The following is a 21,947-nucleotide window of genomic DNA, read 5'->3' as shown; positions in this document are numbered from 1 at the left end:
TTGTGCCTCTGGCAGCTTGTTCCAGACACTCACGACCCTTTGTGTGAAAAAATTGTCTCTCTGACACTTTTGTATCTCTTCCCCTCACCTTAAACCTATGTCCTCTAGTTTTAGACTCCCCTATCTTTGGGAACAGATATTGACCAGAGAAAAAAGTCCCAGTCTATCCAGCCTCTCCTTTATAACTCAAGTCCCAGTCGCGTTCTAGTAAATCTTTTCTGCACTCTTTCTAGTTTAATAATATCCTTTCTATAATAGGGTGACCAGAATTGTACACAGTATTCCAAGGGTGGCTTTACTAACGTCTTGTACAACTTCAACAAGAAGTCCCAACTTCTGTAGTCAATGTTCTGACCAATGAAATCAAGCATGCTGAAAGCCTTCTTTACCACTCTGTCCATCTGTGACTCCACTTTCAAGGAGCTATGAACTTGTATCCCTAGATCTCTTTGTTCTGTAACTCTCCCCAACGCCCTATCATTAACTGTCCTGCCCTGGTTCAGTCTACCAAAAATGCATCACCTCGCATTTATCTAAATTAAACTCCATCTGCCATTCGTTAGCCCACTGGCCCAATTGTTCAAGATCCAGTTGCAATTGGAGATAACCTTCTTCACTGTCTACTATGCCACCAATCTTGGTGTCATATGCAAACTTACTGACCGTGCCTCCTATATTCTCATCCAAATCATTAATATAAATGACAAATAACAGCGGATGCAGCACTGATCCCTGAGGCACACCACTGCTCACAGGCCTCCTGTTTGAAAAGCAGCCCTCTACAACCACTCTCTGCCTTCTGTCATCAAGCCAATTTTGCATCCATTTAGCTACCTCACCCTGGATCCCATGAGATTAACGTTATGCAACAACATACTATGTGGTACCTTGTCAAAGCCCTGTTAAAGTCCATGTATACAACATCAGCTGCACTGTTCTCATCTATCTTCTTGGTTACTCCTTCATAAAACTCAATCAAATTTGTGACATGATTTTCCACTCACAAAGCCATGCTGACTGTCCGTAATCAGTCCTTGCATCTCTAAATGCGTGTGGATCCTGTTTCTCAAAATACCTTCCAACAACTTATTCACCACAGGTGTGAGGCTCACTGGCCTGTAGCTCCCAGGCTTTTCCCTGAGCTCTTTTTAAACAAAGGCACAACATTTGCCACCCTTCAATCTTCAGGCACCTCACCTGTGACTATCGATGATTCAAATGTCTCGACTAAGGGACCTGCAATTTCCTCCCTAGCCTCCCACAATGTCCTGGGATATGTTTCATCAAGTCCTAGGGATTTATCTGCCTTGGTTGCTTTAAGACTTCCAGCACCACTACTTCTGTAATATGTACACTCCTCAAGACATCACCATTTATTTCCCAAGTTCCCTAAACATCCATGCTTTTCTCAACAGTAAGTACTGATGAGAAATATTAATTTAGGATCTCACCATCTCTTGTGGATCCGCTTTTAGATTATCTTGTTAATCCTTAAGAGGCCCTATTCTGTTCCTAGTTACTCTTTTGCCCTTTATGTATTTGCAGAAGCTCTTTGGATTCTCCTTTGCTTTATCTGCCAAAACAATCTCGTGATCCCTTTTTGCCCTCCTGATTTTTCTCTTAACTCTACTCCTACACTCCCTATACTCTTCAAGGAATTCACTTGATCCCAGCTGTCTATGCATGTCATATGCCTCCTTCTTGACCAGGGCCTCAGTATCCTGAGTTGTCTAGGGTTCCCTACTTCTGCCAGCCTTGCCCTTCAATCTAAGAGGTATGTGCTTACCTTAAACCCTGGTTACGACACTTTTGAAAGTCTCCCACTTACCAGACGTTCCCTGGCCTTCACGAACTCCCCCAATTAACTTCTGAAAGTTCCTGCCTGATACCATCAAAATTGGTCTTGCCCCAATTTAGAATTTTAACTTTTGGGCCAGCTCTATCATTCTCTATAGCTACCTTAAAGCTAATACGATTATGGTCCCTGGTCCCAAAGTGATCCCTCACCTACACTTCTGTCACCTGCCCTTCCTTATTTCCCAAGACGAGTCAAGTTTTACCCCTCTCTAGTCAGACCATCCACATACTAAATGAGAAATTCCTCCTGAATACACAACAAATTTCTTTCCATCCAACCCTATGCTAATACTTGTCACAAGGTGTTCATTAACATTCTTTTGAAAGAAGAAATAAAAAGTAGTGGGGACTGGGAGAAACAAAGTTACTTACCTGATTGCTGTGCTATTATGTAACCAGTATAGTTATTCATTGTATTTGAAAGCCGGGCTCCTGGCTGTATCTCCAATTATTATACAGCACAACTGAAAGGAAGCAACCAAGTCCTATAACACGCTCATTTTATTTTTATAGTGTCCCGAGTCGTGCTCACTTGGACATCCCAAATCCCAGGTATCTTGGCCCTGCAATCTCATCTGGAGCCATTTACATGGCTTCATCCTATCAGAATAAACAGCGAATCATCTGTTGTAAAGGAAATTTGGTAAAGGAAGCAAGCAGTGATCAGCAGGGCGCAATCAACAGCCGCAGGTAAATAAGATGTGACCAAGTAATCTTTGGCCAAATTACAGCAACCCAAGTTTACTCTGAAACTCTTTGAGAAATTTGAATCCTCTTGCTTCAAGATAGCTACTCTTGGGCAATTTTTAGGGTTATGTGACAGCCTGCTGGTATTCTCCCAAACAAATACTTCAGAAAATAACCATTAATTCAACTGTCTGCAATAATTTACCACTGCAAAGATTTAATTTCTTGCCTAATATTCTAAAAGATGCGTTTAATGTGTTCAGATAAAAAGCGTTAGAATATTAGCCTGATTTTAATCTTTACCAGAGACGAACAGACCTGGTGTGTTGCCAGCATTTTTCTGCTTTTATATCAATTGGATAGTGAAGAGCTTGGTATTTCTATCCCATAGGGGCTGCACTCGTGAAATGATAGCTGACCTCAGCACATCTCACTAAGACTTCACTGGGCTGATCATCACTGCACTCTGTGCAAGAGCAGAACAGAATAATTTGATCCAAGCCAGCTCAGCAGAATGCCTATCCACCCAGAGTAGGAGAGCACCATTTTTTTCCTGGGGTCTGTGGTGTGATCAATTTTACCAACTCAGAGGCACGGTAGCACAGTGGTTAGCACTGCTGTCTCAGTGCCCGGGACCTGGGGTCAATTCCAGCCTTGGGCAACTATGTGGAGTTTGCATATTCCTTGTCTGTGTGGGATTCTTCTGGGTGCTCCAATTTCCTTCCACATTCCAAAGATGTGCAGCTTAAGTTGATTGTCCATGTTAAAGTGCTCCTTAGGGGGATTTGCAAGGTAAATATGTGGGGTTATGGGGTGCAGGCCGAATGGCTTCCTTCTGCCCTGTAGGGAGTCTATGAACTCAAGGGAGAAAAAGACACCTGGTGCTAGAGTTGTTGAGAGATTTAGTCATGTAACTTTCTCAATCCTGTAGGGAATTTGACCTAATCTGGGCACAAGAGCCACTCAGTGGCATCCATTGTTACAAAACACAACCACCAGGTTCCAAAATATCCAAGGAAAATGCCAGGCAAAAGGCGGGGAATTATAGGCCGGTTAGTTTAACGTCTGTGGTAGGTAAAATGTTAGAATCTGTCATTAAGGAGGAAATTGCAAGGCATCTTGAAGGGAATTGCTTGATAGAGCAGACGCAGCATGGTTTCATTAAAGGGAAGTCGTGTCTGACAAATTTACTGGAGTTCTATGAGGATGTGTCTAGGGCGGTGGATAGAGGAGAGCCGATGGATGTGGTCTTTCTAGATTTTCAGAAGGCGTTTGACAAAGTACCTCACAAGAGGTTATTGCAGAAGGTCGAGGGACATGGAGTTGGGGGTAGGGTGTTAGCGTGGATAGAGGATTGGTTGTCAAATAGGAAGCAGAGAGTGGGGGTCAACGGGTGCTATTCGGATTGGCGGATGGTGACTAGTGGAGTGCCCCAGGGGTCGGTGCTGGGGCCTCAGCTTTTTACCATTTATATAGATGATCTGGAGGAGGGAACCGAGTGTAGGGTGTCGAAATTTGCTGATGACACCAAGATTGGGGGAACGGCAAATTGTGCGGAGGGTGTGGAGAGTCTGCAGGAGGATCTAGATAGGCTGGGCGAATGGGCCAGGAAATGGCAAATGGAATTTAGTGTTGGCAAATGTGAGGTGGTCCACTTTGGTAGGAATAATGGTAGGAAGGACTATTACTTACGGGGCGAAAAACTGCAGCAGGCGACGGTGCAGAGGGACCTCGGGGTCCTTGTGCATGAGTCGCAAAAACCCAGCTTGCAGGTGCAGCAGGTGGTCAGGAAGGCGAATGGGATGCTGGCCTTCATAGCGAGGGGGATTGAATATAAAAGTAGGGAGGTCTTGCTGCAGCTGTATAGGGCATTGGTGAGGCTGCAGCTGGAGTACTGTGTGCAGTTTTGGGCGCCGCACCTGCGCAAAGATATTTTGGCCTTGGAGGGAGTGCAGAGGAGGTTTACTAGGCTGATACCGGAGTTGAGGGGGTTGAGCTATGAGGAGAGGCTGAATAAACTAGGCTTGTACTTGTTAGAGTTTAGAAGAATGAGGGGAGATCTCATTGAGACGTATAAGATGATGACTGGGATGGATAGGATAGAGGTGGAGAGACTCTTCCCGCTCAGAAAGGACAGTAGGACTAGGGGGCACAGCCTCAAGATAAAGGGGGGGGTGGTTTAGAACGGAGTTGAGGAGGAACTTCACTCAAAGGGTGGTGAACCTCTGGAATTCTCTGCCCGTTGAAGTGGTGGAGGCTGCCTCGCTAAATATTTTTAAGACGCGGGTTGATGGGTTTTTGATAAGAGAGGGGATTAAGGGTTATGGGAAGAGGGCCGGAAAGTGGAACTGAGCCACGACAGATCAGCCATGATCTTATTGAATGGCGGGGCAGGCTCGAAGGGCTAGATGGCCTACTCCTGCTCCTATTTCTTATATTCTTATGTTAAAATAAAAGGAAATGAAATAACAGATGTCTCAAAAACCCCAATGCCAGATAGCTCAAGTATTGTGCAATCTCTTAAGTAACATAATAAAGACAATTATTCCAATCTTGCATTGTTAACACTTTGAGGGTTATACAAAATATAAAAAGAAGGATTCCTTCAACGGCCACAACCACTAGTATTTATATAGTGCTTTTCATGTAATAAAAGATACCAAGGCTCTTCGTAGGGATCTTGTAAAGCAAATTTTGACACTGAGCACATAAGGTAATACTGGGGGAGATAACCAAAAGTTTGGACAAAGAAGTAGTTTTTAAGGGGCAACTTAGAGACAGATAAAGAGATGAAAAGATTTAGAAAATCAGTTTCAGAGTTTGTGGTCTTTACTGCTGAAGGGATAGCCAGCAATAGTAGGATGATGAAGATTGGGGATGCTCAAGAGGCCAGAAAAGAAGATCAGTGCCTTTAGAAGGTTGTGTGGCTGGAGGAGATTACAGTGAGGGGCAAAACCAAAAAGATTTGGAAAAAAACGATAAGAATTTTAATATCTGAGGTGTTGTATAACTTGGATTCAATGTAGATTAGCGAGCACAAGAGTGATGGGTAAATGGGATTTGATGTGAGTGAGGACATAGACAGCTGGATAACTTCAAATTTTATAGGCTGTAGAATATAGGAGGCTGGCAAGTAGATCATTGAAATAATTGAGTCCAAAGTTAATAAAAATGTCATTACCATAAAGCTGTGCACATTTTGCTAGTTATCATTAGAAATTTAGCAAACTTGTAGATTCTCATCCAGTGTGCCTGAGTTCAGATTTTGGTTTTGCTTGGCAGCTGAACCTGCATGCTATCTTAGCCTATTTAAAAAAAAAGGGGGTAGAATGGGGAAAGCTGCCAAGTATATTCTTATTGAATAAGAGTACCAGGAGCAGTTGACCAGCTTGCAGCCCAAAGTACCCCAGCCATCTGTTTTAGAATCTCTATAGTAAATGAAAGAAAGAAAATACATACTATGAAAGCAGAATAAGTGCTTCTGGCCTCAATGTATCATTACTTATGATTCACTTTCTGAGATTATTATCTTTCCTGCTCCCTGTACTTGTATACGTGCCCGTTTTTTGCCCTAGCAGTGTAGTCAGTTTCTAGGTCAAAGCTCATTTTAAAAGGTCCTCTGATTAATATAAAACTGTACAAAGCATGTTCTCCACCTCTCATGATTGCAGCAGTAACTGAGGTATGTGCAGTGCATGTTCTTTTTTATAGGTCTCCTTCCCACAACATGGACCCTGTTCCACCTACAGCAAACCTGACGTGAGTGAGCAGATTCTAACTGCTTGTTTGTGTCAAAACATGCACCTGTCATTTGTGTGCCTTCAATTGTACTGGTCTGTCTACGATCATCTTGTGCATGTCAATGTTGAATCCCCTGTCTTTAGAAGCATTTGTAGCATTGAATGTTTACTCCATAATGCTTCAAACAGTCAGAACTTTGTGATGCTTTAGAAGCTTTCTCTCCCCATACGTCTCAAGCTCACTGGAAGGGCACAAAGTCTGCCTTTGCATCACAAGGCAAGATGTTGGGAGTAAGAAGGTTGTGGGTTCAAGCCTTGCTCCAAGACTTTAGCACGATTTAGGGTGACATTGCAATGCAGCACTGAGTGGTGCTGATTAGCAAAGGTGGGTCTTTCAGATGAGATGTTAAAATGAAGTCCTATCTATCCAAATGGATATAAAAGATCGCATGGCATGATTCCAAAAACGAACAAGGAGTTCTCAAAATGTCCTGGTCAACATTCATCCCTCAACCAATAGCACCAAAACACACTAATTTGGAATTTATCGTATTTGCTACTTGTGGGACCTTGTAGAAAAAAATGGACATTCTGCCTGACAGCAGTTGCGCTATATAGCAATTAATTGGCTGTGAAATGCTTTGGGATGACTTGTGGATGAAAGACGCGTGTGCTGTTCTTTTTAATAAAGTATTTGATTAATGTCACAAGCAATAAAATAAACATCAGATCATAGATCCTGTGAAGGGAGCGAAGCAAAATCTGTGCAAGAGACTGTTTTTGTAACGTCACACTGTTCCCCAAATAAGGAATGTGATATCGTGGAAAGATTCACAGGCTGATTAATAATCTGACAAGCCACAATGTGAATGCTTTTAACATTGCTTAAGCAATGTGAATGTTTCACCTTTCTAGCAGGCTGATAGGATTGTTTGTCTGTTTGACGGTTTTGTGGGTTCCCACGACTTCTCTGCTGAGGGAAGGGGACAGCCACACCTTCCCATCCTGATGCAAATGCAGAATTCAGAGTTGGAGCTCCTGTCTCCATTCGTCAGGACTAATTGGAGCAATATCCAGCTCCAGATCCTTGTAATCACCATTTATTTCCCAAGTTCCCTAAACATTTTAAGGCAAAAATGCTGTCACTAAACCAAAAGCTGGTTCCATTTCCAACATTATTCCAACAGCAAATTATCATTGATTTACTTTTCTGTAAAGTCTTCCTTATTCTACGAATATTGCCTTTTTCCAAGTGCAAAGCTAAGCAGTGCTGGGCTTAGGGAGATAGTCTTTTGGATGAGAAAACATTCAGGTACATTTTAAACAAAAATTCCAATAGAAGAGCTTGATGTTCTGACCAACATTTGTTCTTCAACAAATACCAGCAATAACATTAACAAGTCGAATGTTTCACTTTGCCTTTGTCTTGGCAAGTGCCAACTGGTTGCTTTGTTTACCAGGAAAACAACAGTGATCATGCACCAAAAGTAATCCTATGGCTGTAAGTGCTTCAAAGCATCCTGAAGATATAATAATGTGCTAAATGAATGCAAGTTAACTTGTTCTTGACATAACATTCCACTCCAGTCAACTTCTTCCCTACTCCTGCCTTGTTTTGGAATTGGAAAAAGGAGAAAAAGTTAAGCTTCTTTCAATGCATAGGGAAACCACAAGAAGTGAACCGTTTAATATTATTTGTTGCAGAGATAGCATTTTTTTTTACTTCCCAAAAAATGGTCATTTTACTTCCTTGCATTCCTGGGGACTTTAAGCTAAACAAATAGCCTGACTCTAGGAAAGCAGTATTAAGCTAGTACAATTTACAATGGGGCTGCATACTGTTTGGATGAGCAGCAGTGTGTGCAGTTTTCAGGAACGAAGCTTAATCATAAAATAATATAATGCACAGGGTGGCCATTTCGTCCAGTGTGCCTATACTGGCTCTTTGGAAAAGTTATCCAATTATTTCTGTATACCTCTTTCCCCCATTTCTAGACATCTCTTTCCCCATAGCCTTCCAAGTATTTATCCAATTTTCCTTTTGAGTGCTGCTGTTAAATATACTTTGACTGCTTGTTCAGGCATGCAAGTGGTGATGTTTAAAAAAAAGCCTGAACACTTCCTGTTCTTCTGATCACCTTAAATCTGTATCCTCTGATTGCTGACCCCTCTGCTGCTGGAAATCGTTTCTCTTAATTTCCCTAATATCCTAATCACCTGCACGGTGCTACAGTGGCTGTCACTGCTGCCTCACAGCACCAGGGATCCAGGATCAATTCTGGTCTTGGATGATTGTGTGGAATTTACGCATTTTCCCCATGTCTGCAGAATTCCCTCTGGGTGCTCCAGTTTAATCCCACAGTTCAAAGATGTACAGGTTAGGTGGATTGGCCATGGTATATGTGTGGGATCAAGAGGATAGGATGCAGGGAGGGGTAGGATGCTCTTTCAGAGAGTCAGTACAGTACAAACTCGATGGGCCGGATGGCCACTTTCTGCACTGTAGGGATTTTATGTCCTATGGTCCACTTTCCAAAACCATTCATTATTTTTTAACACCTCTATCAATTTAGAGATACCTCTAGATTCTTCAGTCTCTCTAGATTACTGAATTTCTTCATCCCTATTACCATTCTAGTAAGTCTCTTCTGCACTCCCTCCAAGTTATTGATACCTTTCATAAAATGAAGTGTGCCCGGAATTGAACAGTGTTCCAGCCGTGGCCCAAGTGGTGCTTACATCCTTGCCTTTATAATCATTCCTCCACCAATAAAGCCAAGGATGCCATATGTATTTTTAAAAGCCTACCACCTTAAGATTTGTTTATATACAGTCCCAGGTGTCTCTATTCTTGCACCCTCTTTAACATTTCTCATCTGCCATGTTCCATCTACCTAAAAAGTATATATTCTCATGAATATTACAGTCCTCCCCAATAGTTACTACATTTCTGAATTTCACATCATATGCGACCTTAAAATGATGGCGTGTATGTCTAAGTCCAGGTTATTAACATACATTCAAAAGATCAGCAGTCATAATACCGACCCCTGGATAACAATCCTATTTACCTCCGTCCAATCTGACAAACAACCATTCAGCAGTACTCTGTTTTCTATCCCTTAGCTAATTTTGTATCCATGTTGCCACTGTTCATTTAATTAAATGGCCTTTAATTTTGTGAACAAGTTTATTATGTGGGATTTTGACAAATGCATTAACATCAACCATGCTATCATTATCAATTGCCTCTGTTACTTAATTCAAAAATTCAATCAAGTTAACCCTTCACAATTTCTTTATCACATCTGTGCTGACACTTATTTATTATCTCATACTTTTTCAAATGCCAATTTATTTTGTCCTGGGTTATTGTCTCAAATGGCTGAATTTTCCCTCTGAGTTACAATCTCGATGTCAAACTGATTTCTGAGTTATGAACCTGGGCATTCATATGGTGGGACTTTGGGCATAATCTTTCAGGAGGAGGCCGATTAAGAATCCTCCTCTAGGAGTGCCATCCAATTAGGGATTGGCAGTGGCCTAAAGTCCCAATGTGCCCAAAATGACCAGCAGATTTGCTGAGAGTGCTGTGTGCTGCTGAGGTGAATGGGGAAGAGGGAAGAGGGTGACACAAGATGAAGATGCCTCATTGCTGATGGAACCAGCAGCCAATTCCACGTGGCTGCACCTGCACTATCCTGTAGATCTGTCTGTAGATAACAAGTAGACAGACAGTAGTAAGTCCAAAGGTTACCAATTTTGTCCTTTTTAAAGTAACTATTGCATATGAACCTCATGGCACTACAATGTCCTCTGTCTCACCTTACCACGAGCTGCAGAAACAGCGGGATCTATTGCACCATCAGCAAAATTCCTTAACTTTCTTAATGTAAATTATATTCCTCCATAAATTGGTTTTCCACTACTAACTGGCAGGTTTTCTCCTGTGTGTGCCTCCTGACCTTGGAAAAAGTGGGAGGAAATGGAAACACTTTTCAATAATTGTCTTGCCCGAACTTTTTCAAATTTTCCCAGCCCCTCCCCTGGCTCTGATCCTGCAACCAATGGCCTTGGAAAATTTCCCTCAAAGACTTTAGGCTGACTGTAGTTGCTGAATTTATCACTCACTATTTTAAATACAGGTGTAACATTTGCAATGCTCCGGTCCTCTGGCATAACTCCCAAGGAGGCTTGGAAGATTGTGGCCCAGCCTCCTTGATTTACACTCATATTTCCTCCACTTAGCCTGCATTCTATTTAGGCTGGTCGACTTTCCAATTTTAATGATTGTCAACTGTTTAAATATCTCCTCTTCATCCTTTTTTTCATCCTATCAATATTATCATTGCTTTCTCCTTCACTGCTACAATGGCAGCGCTTTTCTGTCTAGCAGAGGAAAATCACTGATTTCGTACTTCAGCTGCGCCTCCTGATGCCACAAACAGGATCTCCTTTTTGGTCCCTAATCGCCCAAACCTACCTTTGGCTACCCTTTCAGTATTTTAAAAACAAATTTAAAGTTTATTTATTAGTGTCACAAGTAGGCTTACGTTAACACTGCAATGAAGTTAATGTGAAAATCCCTCAGTCATCACTCTCTGGCCTATTCCGGTACACCGAGGGAGAATTTAGCATGGCCAATGTGCTTAATCAGCACATCTTTCAGACTGTGGGAGGAAACCGGAGCACCCAGGGGAAACCTACACAGCCACGGGGAGAACATGCAGAACAAGCTGGGAATCGAACCTGGGTCTCTGGCGTTATGAAGCAGCAGTGCTAACCACTGTGCCGGTTGACAAAAATGTACAAAGATTAATATCTCACTAACTTATATCAGGTTTATAAATGTGTTTTCTTATTTACTCTTTTCCTTCCATCAACCAAAACCCCTGAAAATTGTGATGTTTCCTGCAGAGCTGATCATCTGGTACAAAACAACTTGTTCAGAGAGTAATTTTAAGTTCTGTCTAGAATAGCCACTTTTTTTCTATTCAATTATCCATCATTTTTGTGCCTGGTTGGCTTTTATTTCCTTCGCAAATCATTGGAACAATCTGAATCTGCTGGTTCCCATGTTAATGTATCATCTTTTGTGTTGTTGAAACTTGAAATGTTTTATTCCTAACCAGAATTTCTTTCTCGCTCTGTGTGGCCAGCAGCAGTCCTAACAAACGGGGCCTTCCTTCCTACAACGAGCATATGTCAAAGAAGCTGGCACCTTGCCCAAGGGAAAATTCACCTCAGGATTTGAACAGATCTGTAAGGTACAGAGAAGGTAGACAGGAAGTGAGAAGAGACAAATCACCACGGAGGGCCTTGGAGAGGGAGAAATCTCCAGGCAGACCTTTGGACCCCAGTAGGGAGAGGTCACCAGGGAGGATATTGGATGAAAACAGAGGGGGTGGTATCCGTTTACCTCCAGGATCCTCAAGGGCCCCAGTTACCAAGGTACTTTCCATATAACTAATTGTAATTTAGGATTCAGTGCTTAGAAGTACCCTCATTGCCCCCTGTCCTGTGTTACTTGTCTAAATAATTTTAAATAATAGTATTAATAATAATTGTATTAACACCATCTATTTATGTTAACCAGACCTGGGACCAGTCTGCTGTGTGAATCCAGCATCACCCAACAGATGAAGAGGCATGTACCGAGCATGTGCATTCTACTCTTTCAACAGTTGGGAGAATCGCTTTCAAACTAAGGAGATCCACACAATACACTAAAACTGTATGCACATTTGTTTGCTTTAGTCACTAAGGGAAATTTTGTGGGGGGCGTGGGGGTCACAGTATTAAATTTTAAACTGTCTGCTGCTCGCAAGCTATCTTATGATTGGCTATTGGGAATGTGGGTGATAACCTGCTTTTCTATATAACATGATTCATTTACTTGTAGGGGAAGGATCTACAAAATGGGAAAAATTCCCTACATCTTGTGAGATCACTCATTTTGACAGCAGAGGCTCTTACTCCTCTCCAGTGAGGGTTTGGCTACATGTTGTGGGTGTAGATGGAGAATCAGTGTTTGATCCAGCAATGCGGACTGGTTGCATAACTGTACACAGTTCATTACTTGAATTTTATATAATGGTTATGAAGGGAATCTGAACTTGGAACCGCAGCAGGACTGAATATATATTTTGTAATAATCTATAGCTTTTTGCTATTCAATCCTTTTTTCCCTCTGTACTGCACTGCTGCTTTGTCCTGGACGTACAGACATTCGTTCAAATACAACTTACTGCAGTCTTTTGTACTATATTTCACTGACCTGTATTGAAGACTTCCCAGTTCTAAAGTGCATTCCTAATTTTGTGATATTACTGTTTTTTTCTCTTTGTACCCTGTCATTTGTGAATATGCAATGCGTGAGAGCAAGACTTGAGTCGCATTTCTGGTGACTCATTTTCCATAAAAGTGCTTAATTAAATTCTACACTAATTTACATATCTTTACATGGCAAGTGTCTGGTTTTATTTTCTTTTCAGAGCTGAGTGCCCTTGGATAAATGAGGCGAAGCTCCAAATTTGAAAGTGGCCTGAGAAATTGTCTCAAATTACAAGAAAAAGTTCTTTCCTTCACCTGTGATGTGGGCTCTAAGCAAATTTATATAACCAGAAAATTCTAGGTTCCAGATCCAGCTAAACTAGAACCAGGTTATGAGCTTTTTAACAACATGTTGACCATGCTCCCATCGGCATATATATCAGCCTGCAAATATATATCATGGGAGAAAGAAAAAGAGCTTAATTGTTCCCACAGTAATATTAAATGACCTTTTTTTAAAAAGGCAGAATATAGGGGGGAGTATTCAAAAAAATCCCTGAGTCAGATTTAGAGAGGGTTCTTTAAACTGAAGGAATGTTACTTTTTAAAGGACATTCTGATGAGTAATGCAGTGGAATTCTCTTCCCCATGCTTCTCGATCAGAAAGGTGAATGCATTATTTTGTTTTGGTGGTCTATAATACTGATTTCTGCCCTAAACTTGCTGAACTCGATGTTGAGTTATGAAGGCTGTGAAGTGCCAAAAGCTGCAGTGCTGTTCCTCAGGCTCACATTGAGCTTTAATGGAACAGGGCAGCAGGCTGAGGACAGAGGTCAGCGTGAGAGCGAAGTGGAGAATTAAAATGTCAGGACATCAGAAGCTCAGGAACATACTTGCTGAATGGAGGTGTTTCTGCAAAGCAGTCACCAAATCCACATTTTATCTCCATACTGTAGTGCAGGCTGCATTGAGAGTGGTGAGTACAGTATATTAAATTGAAAAAAGTACATGTAAATCATTGTTTCAACTGGAGGACACACTTGGGGCCTTGGGTGGTGAGGGGAGAGGAGGTTAAAAATGCATCTCCTACACTTGCATGGAAAGGGTTCATGCAAGGGGATAGGTGTATTGGGGATGATGGAGGAGTGAAATAGTCTTGCAGAGGCAACAGTCTCTTTGGAATGCTGAAAGGAGAGGAAAAGATGAGTTTGGTGGTGGAATCATGGCAAAAATGATGGTGAATGACCTGTTGAATACAGAGGCTGATATGGTGGAAGATAAAAATATGGGAAACCCGATCGTGGCACCAGGAATGAGAGGAAGAGGTGAGACCTAAACAGACTTCCTGGGCCTGATTAGTTTTGTGTACAATCATATCTTTGTCCCCTTCATCCAAATCATTTATTTGGGTGGTAAATTTGAGACCAGCAATGACCGCTGTGGCACACTTCCATTCATCCAAGACTTCTTACTTAGTTTACCCCAGTCCAATGCCAGCATCTCCACATCATGCACATTCTTACATCTTGTCAATCAGAACATGGTATATTTATACCAATTCTTTTCCTGTTAGTTAGCCAACCTTATATCGATGTTGATATGTCACTCCTACACCGTGAGCTTTTATTTTCAGCAATAACCTTCGTGTGGCAACTTACAAATTTGTTTTGAAAATCTAAGTACAGTATATCTTTCCCCTTTCTACACAGCATATGTTACTTCATCAAAGATGTCTGGTGGGATCAAAGTCAGGCAGGTCAGGAATGAAAGCAGACATTTTAACAGATTTTCTCCCTCCCTGCCAGACCTGCTGAGTATTTCCAGCATTTTCTGATTTTATTTCAGATTTCCAGCATCCAAAATATTTTGCCTTTACTCCACATCGACTTGTTGTTTCACTTGATTGAATAACTTTGTGGAACTTTGTAAACTTCCTTTCTGGGTTATGTAATGAAGCATGACATCTCAAATGGGCTACTGGAGAGCCGTCAACTCCGATGGATTCTGCCTTCAGGTCAAGACAGCAGGGAGGAGAGCAAAAGATCCAGCCTCTGTCCAGGAGTTGGTTAGGTTAGATACATAGCCTTAGACATTTAGCTAATTTGTCCATCTGAATCTCTCTGAACTGACTGATGATATGACACTGTTCTGGGCAACAAAGCTTAAAGGAATTCCAAATTGTCCTCGCCATTTAAGCCAAATTAAAGAAATGCTATGTTTGTTTCAATAATTCTTAAAAATTCATTTATGGGACATGCACATCACTGCCTATGATGATGCTGGGTGGTCCATCCGGTTTCATTCCTTTTTATTCCATTTGTAGGGAAACGTAGCAGGGGGGACAGAAAACCTACAATTTAACTATCCATTGAGCTCAGACGGGAATTTCTGGTGTTGGGATGTGCATGGCCAGAGAGTCCTGTCCAATACATTGCAGAAGGCATTTAAGAGTTAAGCACGTTGCTGTGGGTTTGGAATCACATAGGCCAGACCAGTTAAGAGTGGCAAGTTTCCTTCCCTAAAGGACATTAGTGAATGGGTTTTTACAACAATCGACAATGGTTTCATAATTGTTAGACTTCTAATTCCAGATATTTTATTGAGCTTTTAATTCCATCACCTTTTCAAGGTAGGATTCAAATCTTGGTCCCCAGAGCATTACCTCAGGTCTCTGGATCACTAATGAAACAACAATACCACTGCGCCACTGCCTTCCACTAAACTGGCTGGATTAAAAACATGCAACCCAATTAAAAATAAACTGGCTTTCATGTTCAAGAAGCTGAGATGCAAACTGGCATTTTGCACTCCACAAATGTTTCCCAGCTGTAATGCTTACACCAATAGTGAAGAAGTGGAAATGATTGAGAGCTTGAAGTTTCCAGGTGTCCAGATCACCAACAATCTATCCTGGCACCTCCATATTGATGCCATAGTTAAGAAAGCTCATCAACACCTCTCTCAGAAGGCTAAGGAAATTTGGCATGTCCGGTATAACTTGCCAATTTTTACAGATGCACCACACAAAGCATTCTATATGATGTAAATGCAGCTTGGTATGGTTGCTGCTCTGACCAAGACCACAAGGAACTACAAAGGGTTGTGAACGTAGCCCAGCCCATCACCGAAGCCAGCCTCCCATCCATTGATTCTGTTTACACTTCCCACTGCCATGGAAAAGCAGCCAGCATAATCAAGGCCCCCACGCACCCCAGATGTGCGGGGCTCAAAATGCTCACAAGGCTCCAAGTAGGGTCTAGCCAGAGCCTTCTACAGCCTTAAAAGTACATCCCTGCAGTTGTATCCTAGCCTTCTCGACATGAATGCTAACAGTGCATTTGCCTTCCTAACTGCTGACTGAACCTGCATGTTAACCTTGAGAGAACCTTGAACAAGGACTCCCAAGTCCCTTTGTGTTTCTGATTTCCTAAGCATTTCCCCATTTAGAAAATAGTCTATGCCTCCCTCCTCCTTCCAAAGTGCATAACCTCACACTTTTCTACATTGTATCCTATCTGCCACTTTATTGTCCACTCTCCTAACCTGTCCAAGTCCTTCTCTGTCCCCCCCACGCCCCGCCCCCATCCCCCTCCGCTTCCTCAATACTACCTGTCCCTCTACGTATCTTTGTATCATCTGCAAACTTAGCAGCAGTGCCTTTGGTTCCTCCTTCTAAATTGTGAAAAGCTGAGAGCCCAGCACTGACCCCTGAGGCACACCACTAGTCACTGACTCCCCCAGTCAACTTTTGAAAATCCCTGTATAATACCTTCAAAATTGGCCTTGCCCATTTGAAATTTTAACTTTTGGGCCTGACCTATCTTAAAACTAATGGAATTATGGTCACTGGTCCCAAAGTGATCCCTCATGAACACTTCTGTCACCTGCCCTTTCTTATTTCCCAAGGTGGGGAGGGGGCCCCTTTAGGCTATCCATATGCTGAATGAGAAATTCTTTCTCAATACACTCAACAAATTTCGCTTCATCTAGGCTTCTAATATTACGGCTGTCCCAGTCAACGTTGGGAAAGTTAATGTCCTCTACTATTAACACCTATTTTTCTTGAAGCTCTGTAATCTCCTTACATATTTGGTCCTCAATTTTCTGCTGACTATTTGGGGGCCTATAGTACAGTCCTATCAAAGTGATCTCCTCCTCATTTCTCAGTTCTACCCATATAGACTCAGTGGGTGAATCCTCGGAAATATCCCCCTTCAGTACTGCTGTGATGCTTTCCCTAATCAAAAACGCAATTCTCCCTCCTCTCTTACCTAGTCTTCTATCCTTCCTATAGCATCTGTGCCCTGGAACATTGAACTGCCAGTCCTGTCCCTCCATTAGCCATGTTTCATTAATTGCTATAATATCCCAGTCCCATGTACCCATCCATGCCCTGAGTTAATCTGCCTTGCCCGTCAGGCCTTTTGCATTGAAATAAATGCAAGACTTCCCTTGCTCTCTACCCTGCTGCTACCTGACCTGTCTAGTACTTGGATTACTGACACTTCCATTACTATTTAATGCGCTTTTTAAAAATTTCCATGCTGTCCTCAACCTTCTCTTCTGTGTCTCTTCACATAATTGTCTCTGAGAAATATTCAAACAAAGCATGAGTATCTCCCCATTGGCTGTGTTTATTTGTGCAACCACACTCGGGAAGGATTCTAAGCCTGCGCAGAGGCAGTGTCAGGCTCTTTAAAGTGTGAGATACTTTTAAGTTCAAATCTGCTTTCTCTCACTGAATAATGCATTTTGTTTGCAAGCTGGTATCTTTGTAACTGTCTACAACAAAATCAGTTAAAGGAAAACAATTGCAGCTACTTGTAGCAGCCACTTTCACGTTCTTGTAGTGGTAAAACAGATATGTGTGTGCTCCTCCTCTGCTCCTACCCCTGCCCCCCCCTCCCCCCCCCCCCCCCCCCCACCCCCCACTTTGGAAATCAAACTATATTTTTTATTTATTAGTGTCACATGTAGGCTTACTGGGTTACTGTGAAAACCCTCTAGTTGCCACATTCCGGTGCCTTATGAACTATATACTCTTTGGAGTTTCACCATTGGAAAATAATCAATTAAAATATATATTAAAAAGATTTAAGAAAAGTATCATCATCTAATGTGAGGCTCGAAACCATGACCTTGAGATCAAAATTTCCATTATCCTTTGCATTGTGTAGGAACTCCCTCTACAAGGCCTTTCACGCTTGTTCCAATAAATCAAAAAGGAAGATATTATTCGATAGTTGCAGTGTTAAACTGGCCTGGGAGTAAAATGGCTGTGCACCCACCATCTCGGTGGGAGAATTTGCACATGTGCTGGTGGCAGCAACTTTGGCCAATGCACATTTGCAACGTTCACAACTCTTCCTGCTGTCTTTCTGGTCGGTGGCAGGAGTTCATGTTAGTCAAAATCCAACAACTTCAGGTACAAATTGTCCAACAGCTAGTATTAGTGCCTGCTTTCTCCAAAACCAGTGAGGGAGAAATCTCACGGGCCTCTGGAAAGCACTAAGCTTGTTTGCATCCATAGATTAGGGCCACACCAGAACAGAAGGGATGCCCCAATATGTCATTTTTAACAGCAAGTGGCTGGGCTGCAATGTCCATGACTGCTGCAACAGACAATTCTAGAGAGTGAATCCTCCTCCTCCTTCCCTGTAAACCAGTGGCAGGAGAGGGTGGAGGTATCAGTTACTGTAGTTTATCAGGTACCTGGGCAAGTGACTCTAGACCCTCTTTATGACTCCAGCTCACCTTTCATTTGCCTGGTTTCACTCCCTCTGCTGCGGTGATACTGGGAGACCCCTAGTGTTCAGTGTTGATTTGGAGGCCATCAACAATTAATGTTAGTCGAGTCCAACTCTGCCCCAATCGTTCATGATTCCTGCTCCAACCTAATGAATTGCATAACCCACAGTTTTATCAGGTTTTGTAGAGGAACATGAACCAGCCAGTTCTGATGACCTAGAGGTACAGACAATTCTCAAGTGTGTGCTGGGTGTGCTCGTATTCCAGAAACGTGATCCAGCCTGAAGAAATCAGCAGACGGGTACATACTTCCTTGAACAGTAAATACTCTATGCAGCTGAGAGTATACCATGTGTTCAAGCCACAGTCAAATCATTGTTAAAGCAGGGTGTTATTCACAAACATCAGGCACTGAAAAATTGATTTGAGGAAGAAGTTGAGAAGTTGGGAAACAGTTGGAATTTAATCTAAATTACTGTCAAGTTCTGAGCTGAGAAAAAATACAAATTAAAATTATTGAGTGAAAGCAAACCTTCAGTCTGCTAACAGAAGAAATCGGAGCAGGGGTTGGCCAGACGAGCCTGTTTCACCTTTCAAAATGCTCAAATTCCACTTTCCCACTAGCACCACAACCACCACCACCACTCCACCCACCCCCCACATCTCTTGACTCCTTGAACGACCAAAACTCTGTCTATCCCACCCTTACAACCCTCTGGGATAGAAAATGCCGAAGACTTAGAACCTTTTGTGTGAAGAAATTTCACCTTGATTTAGTCCTAAATCATCAGCCCTTTATACTGAGGCTGTAACCCGTATTCTAGATTCCCCAGCCAAGGGAAACAACCACGCAGCTTGGACCCTGTCAAACTCATCCAGAATCTTGTATGGTTTAATGAAATCACCTCTCATTCTTCTAAGCTCCAGAGGATATAATGCAGTTTACTCACCCTTGTATCACAGGACAATCCTCTACACCCAAGAACCAGTCTAGTGAACCTTTGCCACACTGCCTCTCCATTGCAAGAATATCCTTCCGTGACTATGGAGATTAAAACTTCACATGATATTCCAAGTGTGGTCTCACCAAAGCCAAGAGTCATTTATTCTTGCACTCCAATCCCCTTGCAATAAAGGCCAACATGCTGTGTGCCTTTCTAATTGCTTGCTGCATCTGCATGCTAACTTTGGTGTGCCTTGTACAAGTCTATCCAAGTATCTCTCAAAATCAAAATTTACAAGTTTATGCCTCTTAAAAAATATTCTGCTATTCCAATCTCTTAACCTCTCACTTTGCCATGTTATACTCCATCTGCTATGCTGATGCCCACTTGTTTAACCTGTTTATATTTTTTTGTGTCCTCCTCATACCTTTATATATATATCCATATTCCTATCTGGTCTGGTATCAGCACCAAACTAAGATGTATTGCTCTCTGTTTCTTTGTCTAATTAATTTATATAGATTAATAGCTGAGGTCCAAGCATCAATCCTTGCAGCACTCCATTAATCACAGCCTGAGACTTGAAGTTAATCCTTTTATCCCTATTCTACGCTCTTGCCATTAACCAATCTTCTGTCCGTCCTAACACATTGCTCCCAATTTCATGAGCTTTATCTTTTTGAATGACATTTGGCATTGTGCGTTTTGGAAGTCCAAGTATTCTGCATCTACTGACTCACCTTTACCTACAACACTGGTTACATCCTTAAAAGACTTTAATAACTTTCTCAAACATCACTTTTTTCCCTTTCGTAAATCCATGTTGACTTTGTCTAAATATATGATGATTTTCCCATTGACTGGTGTCAGGGTAACATGTCTGTTTTCTCCCTCACTTTCTTCTACAGCAAAGTTACCATTGCTGACTTTCAATCTGCTGGGCTTGTTCCGAAAGCAAAGGAATTTTGGTGCCAAGAGTTGAGTTTGTGTGACAGTGTGTGTAAATTTGTGGAAGTTTAAGAGATTCATGGAGTCATATGAATGTAATCATGCGTTCATTTCAGCTAAAGATTATACACCCAGAATTGGAATTTAATAAAATTAATTCCATTATAGATGCTGATGTGGATTTATTTTGACTGAAATGCAACTGTGAAAGGCACTGAAGAATTTGCTTCATAAAAGATAACTTTTAGGCTTGTAATTACACGCATATGGCAGATTCAATTTGAACTTCAGAAAGTATCTCTTTAATTGGACTAGATTTAAACCAAATGTCAATACTTGTACAATTTAAATGAAGATGCGTAGACTAAGAAAGTAACACTGACATCTGTTTTTCTTATTTAATTCGCCTTGTGTCAACTATTCTATTGCTGAATGTAATTTGTTTATTGGGAATTTTAAAACACTACGTTTCTAAATGGACAGTGATTTTGACAAATTAACTCTTTTTAACAGGTGATGATTTTCAGGTTGGCATGAATATTCATTAGCAAGACATCCAGCAGTTTGAAACATTTTAAAACTTTCCTTTAAACATCAAATGAAACAGCAATGATGTTTAATGATTAGACAAGGGGGCAGCACAGTGGTTAGCACTGCTGCCTCACAGCGCCAGGGACCAGGGCTCAATTCCGGCCTCGGGTCACTGTCTGTGTGGAGTTTAAACATTCTCCCAGTGCCTGCGTGTGTTTCCCCCAGGTGCTCCGGTTTTCTCCCACTGTCCAAAGATGTGCAGATTAGGTTGATTAGCCATGTTAAATTGACACTCATGTCAGAGGGTTAATAGGGTAAATATTTGGGGTTACAGTAATAGGGGCTGTGGTCAGTGCAAACTAGATGGACTAATGGCACTGTAGAGATTCTAGGATTCTAGATTTAGTTTAATTTATACACAAAGTATATTAATCAACCAAACTAATAATATATCCTTTTTAAACAGTGTCGAATGGTGGATTTGGGCAATTTCTGTCATGTGACTGCTTCACTTTTGACAGAGAAAGTCACCATTGAATTTTAGACAAGCTTAGATGAATATACTAGTGAGTTAATTACAGCACAATAGCTGAAGAGGCCTCTGTTGTACTTATTTCCATATCACAAAGCCACATTGTGAGAACTTGTTGCCTTCATGGTTGAGCAGGCAAGCTTACGTCTTGGAACCTCGTAAAACCTTATCGGAATTGGGTGTTCTCATCAAAGAAAAGCTAGAGGAATTTATCAGGTGGGAAAAGGGAACGAATAATAACAGTTGTGCTCTTCGTTAAGATAGTCTTAATTTGTAGTATTTTAGGGGGGAAACAATTGCATTTGACGAAATGCATTCCTTTTATTAGAGTTAATTTTTGTAATAGTGCATGGCTGGATTTGTAACTATATAATCCTTTTAGAATTTATCGCTCAAGATTGGATTAACTGAATGTATAAGGAGACTGTCTTATCTTAAGTTTTAAACACTGATTACTGCTATGCGCCTATCTTTTGGCTAAGATCAAGTGTAGTATCGACGTGCTATGTTTGGTTGAAGTTATTAGGTTCCATTTTAGCTTCATTTGAAGCAATTTTTAAAAGCATCTCAGCCTTTTGGTCTAGCCTTGGGGGAGGAGCAATGCCTAATCCAATCAGCTTGGATCACGTAGATCAAGCCCAAGACAGGAGGTGAGAGCCCTGTCTTGTCAGCTTGGATCGGGAATGT

At 41.6% G+C, this 21,947-nt stretch overlaps 1 protein-coding gene across 1 annotated transcript in view; it reads left to right on the top strand.

Annotated features, from left to right (window-relative positions):
• LOC145355956 (citron Rho-interacting kinase-like) overlaps positions 1-12,707 on the top strand; it is a 180,815-nt gene extending 168,108 nt beyond the window's left edge. Inside the window, exons 47-49 of the mRNA XM_080208469.1 lie at positions 2,371-2,547; positions 11,444-11,735; positions 11,881-12,707. Of these exons, the coding sequence (XP_080064595.1) occupies positions 2,371-2,547; positions 11,444-11,735; positions 11,881-11,904 (493 nt within the window). The 3' untranslated portion in view covers positions 11,905-12,707. The remainder of the gene's footprint in view (positions 1-2,370; positions 2,548-11,443; positions 11,736-11,880) is intronic.
• Positions 12,708-21,947: the final 9,240 nt, after the last annotated feature.

Source organism: Carcharhinus amblyrhynchos, chromosome 20, assembly GCF_965287045.1.
Source record: "Carcharhinus amblyrhynchos chromosome 20, sCarAmb.v2.hapA, whole genome shotgun sequence".
NCBI lineage: Eukaryota > Metazoa > Chordata > Chondrichthyes > Carcharhiniformes > Carcharhinidae > Carcharhinus > Carcharhinus amblyrhynchos.
The sequence above is the reverse complement of the archived record's forward strand: the minus strand, read 5'-3'. Positions and strand labels throughout refer to the sequence as shown.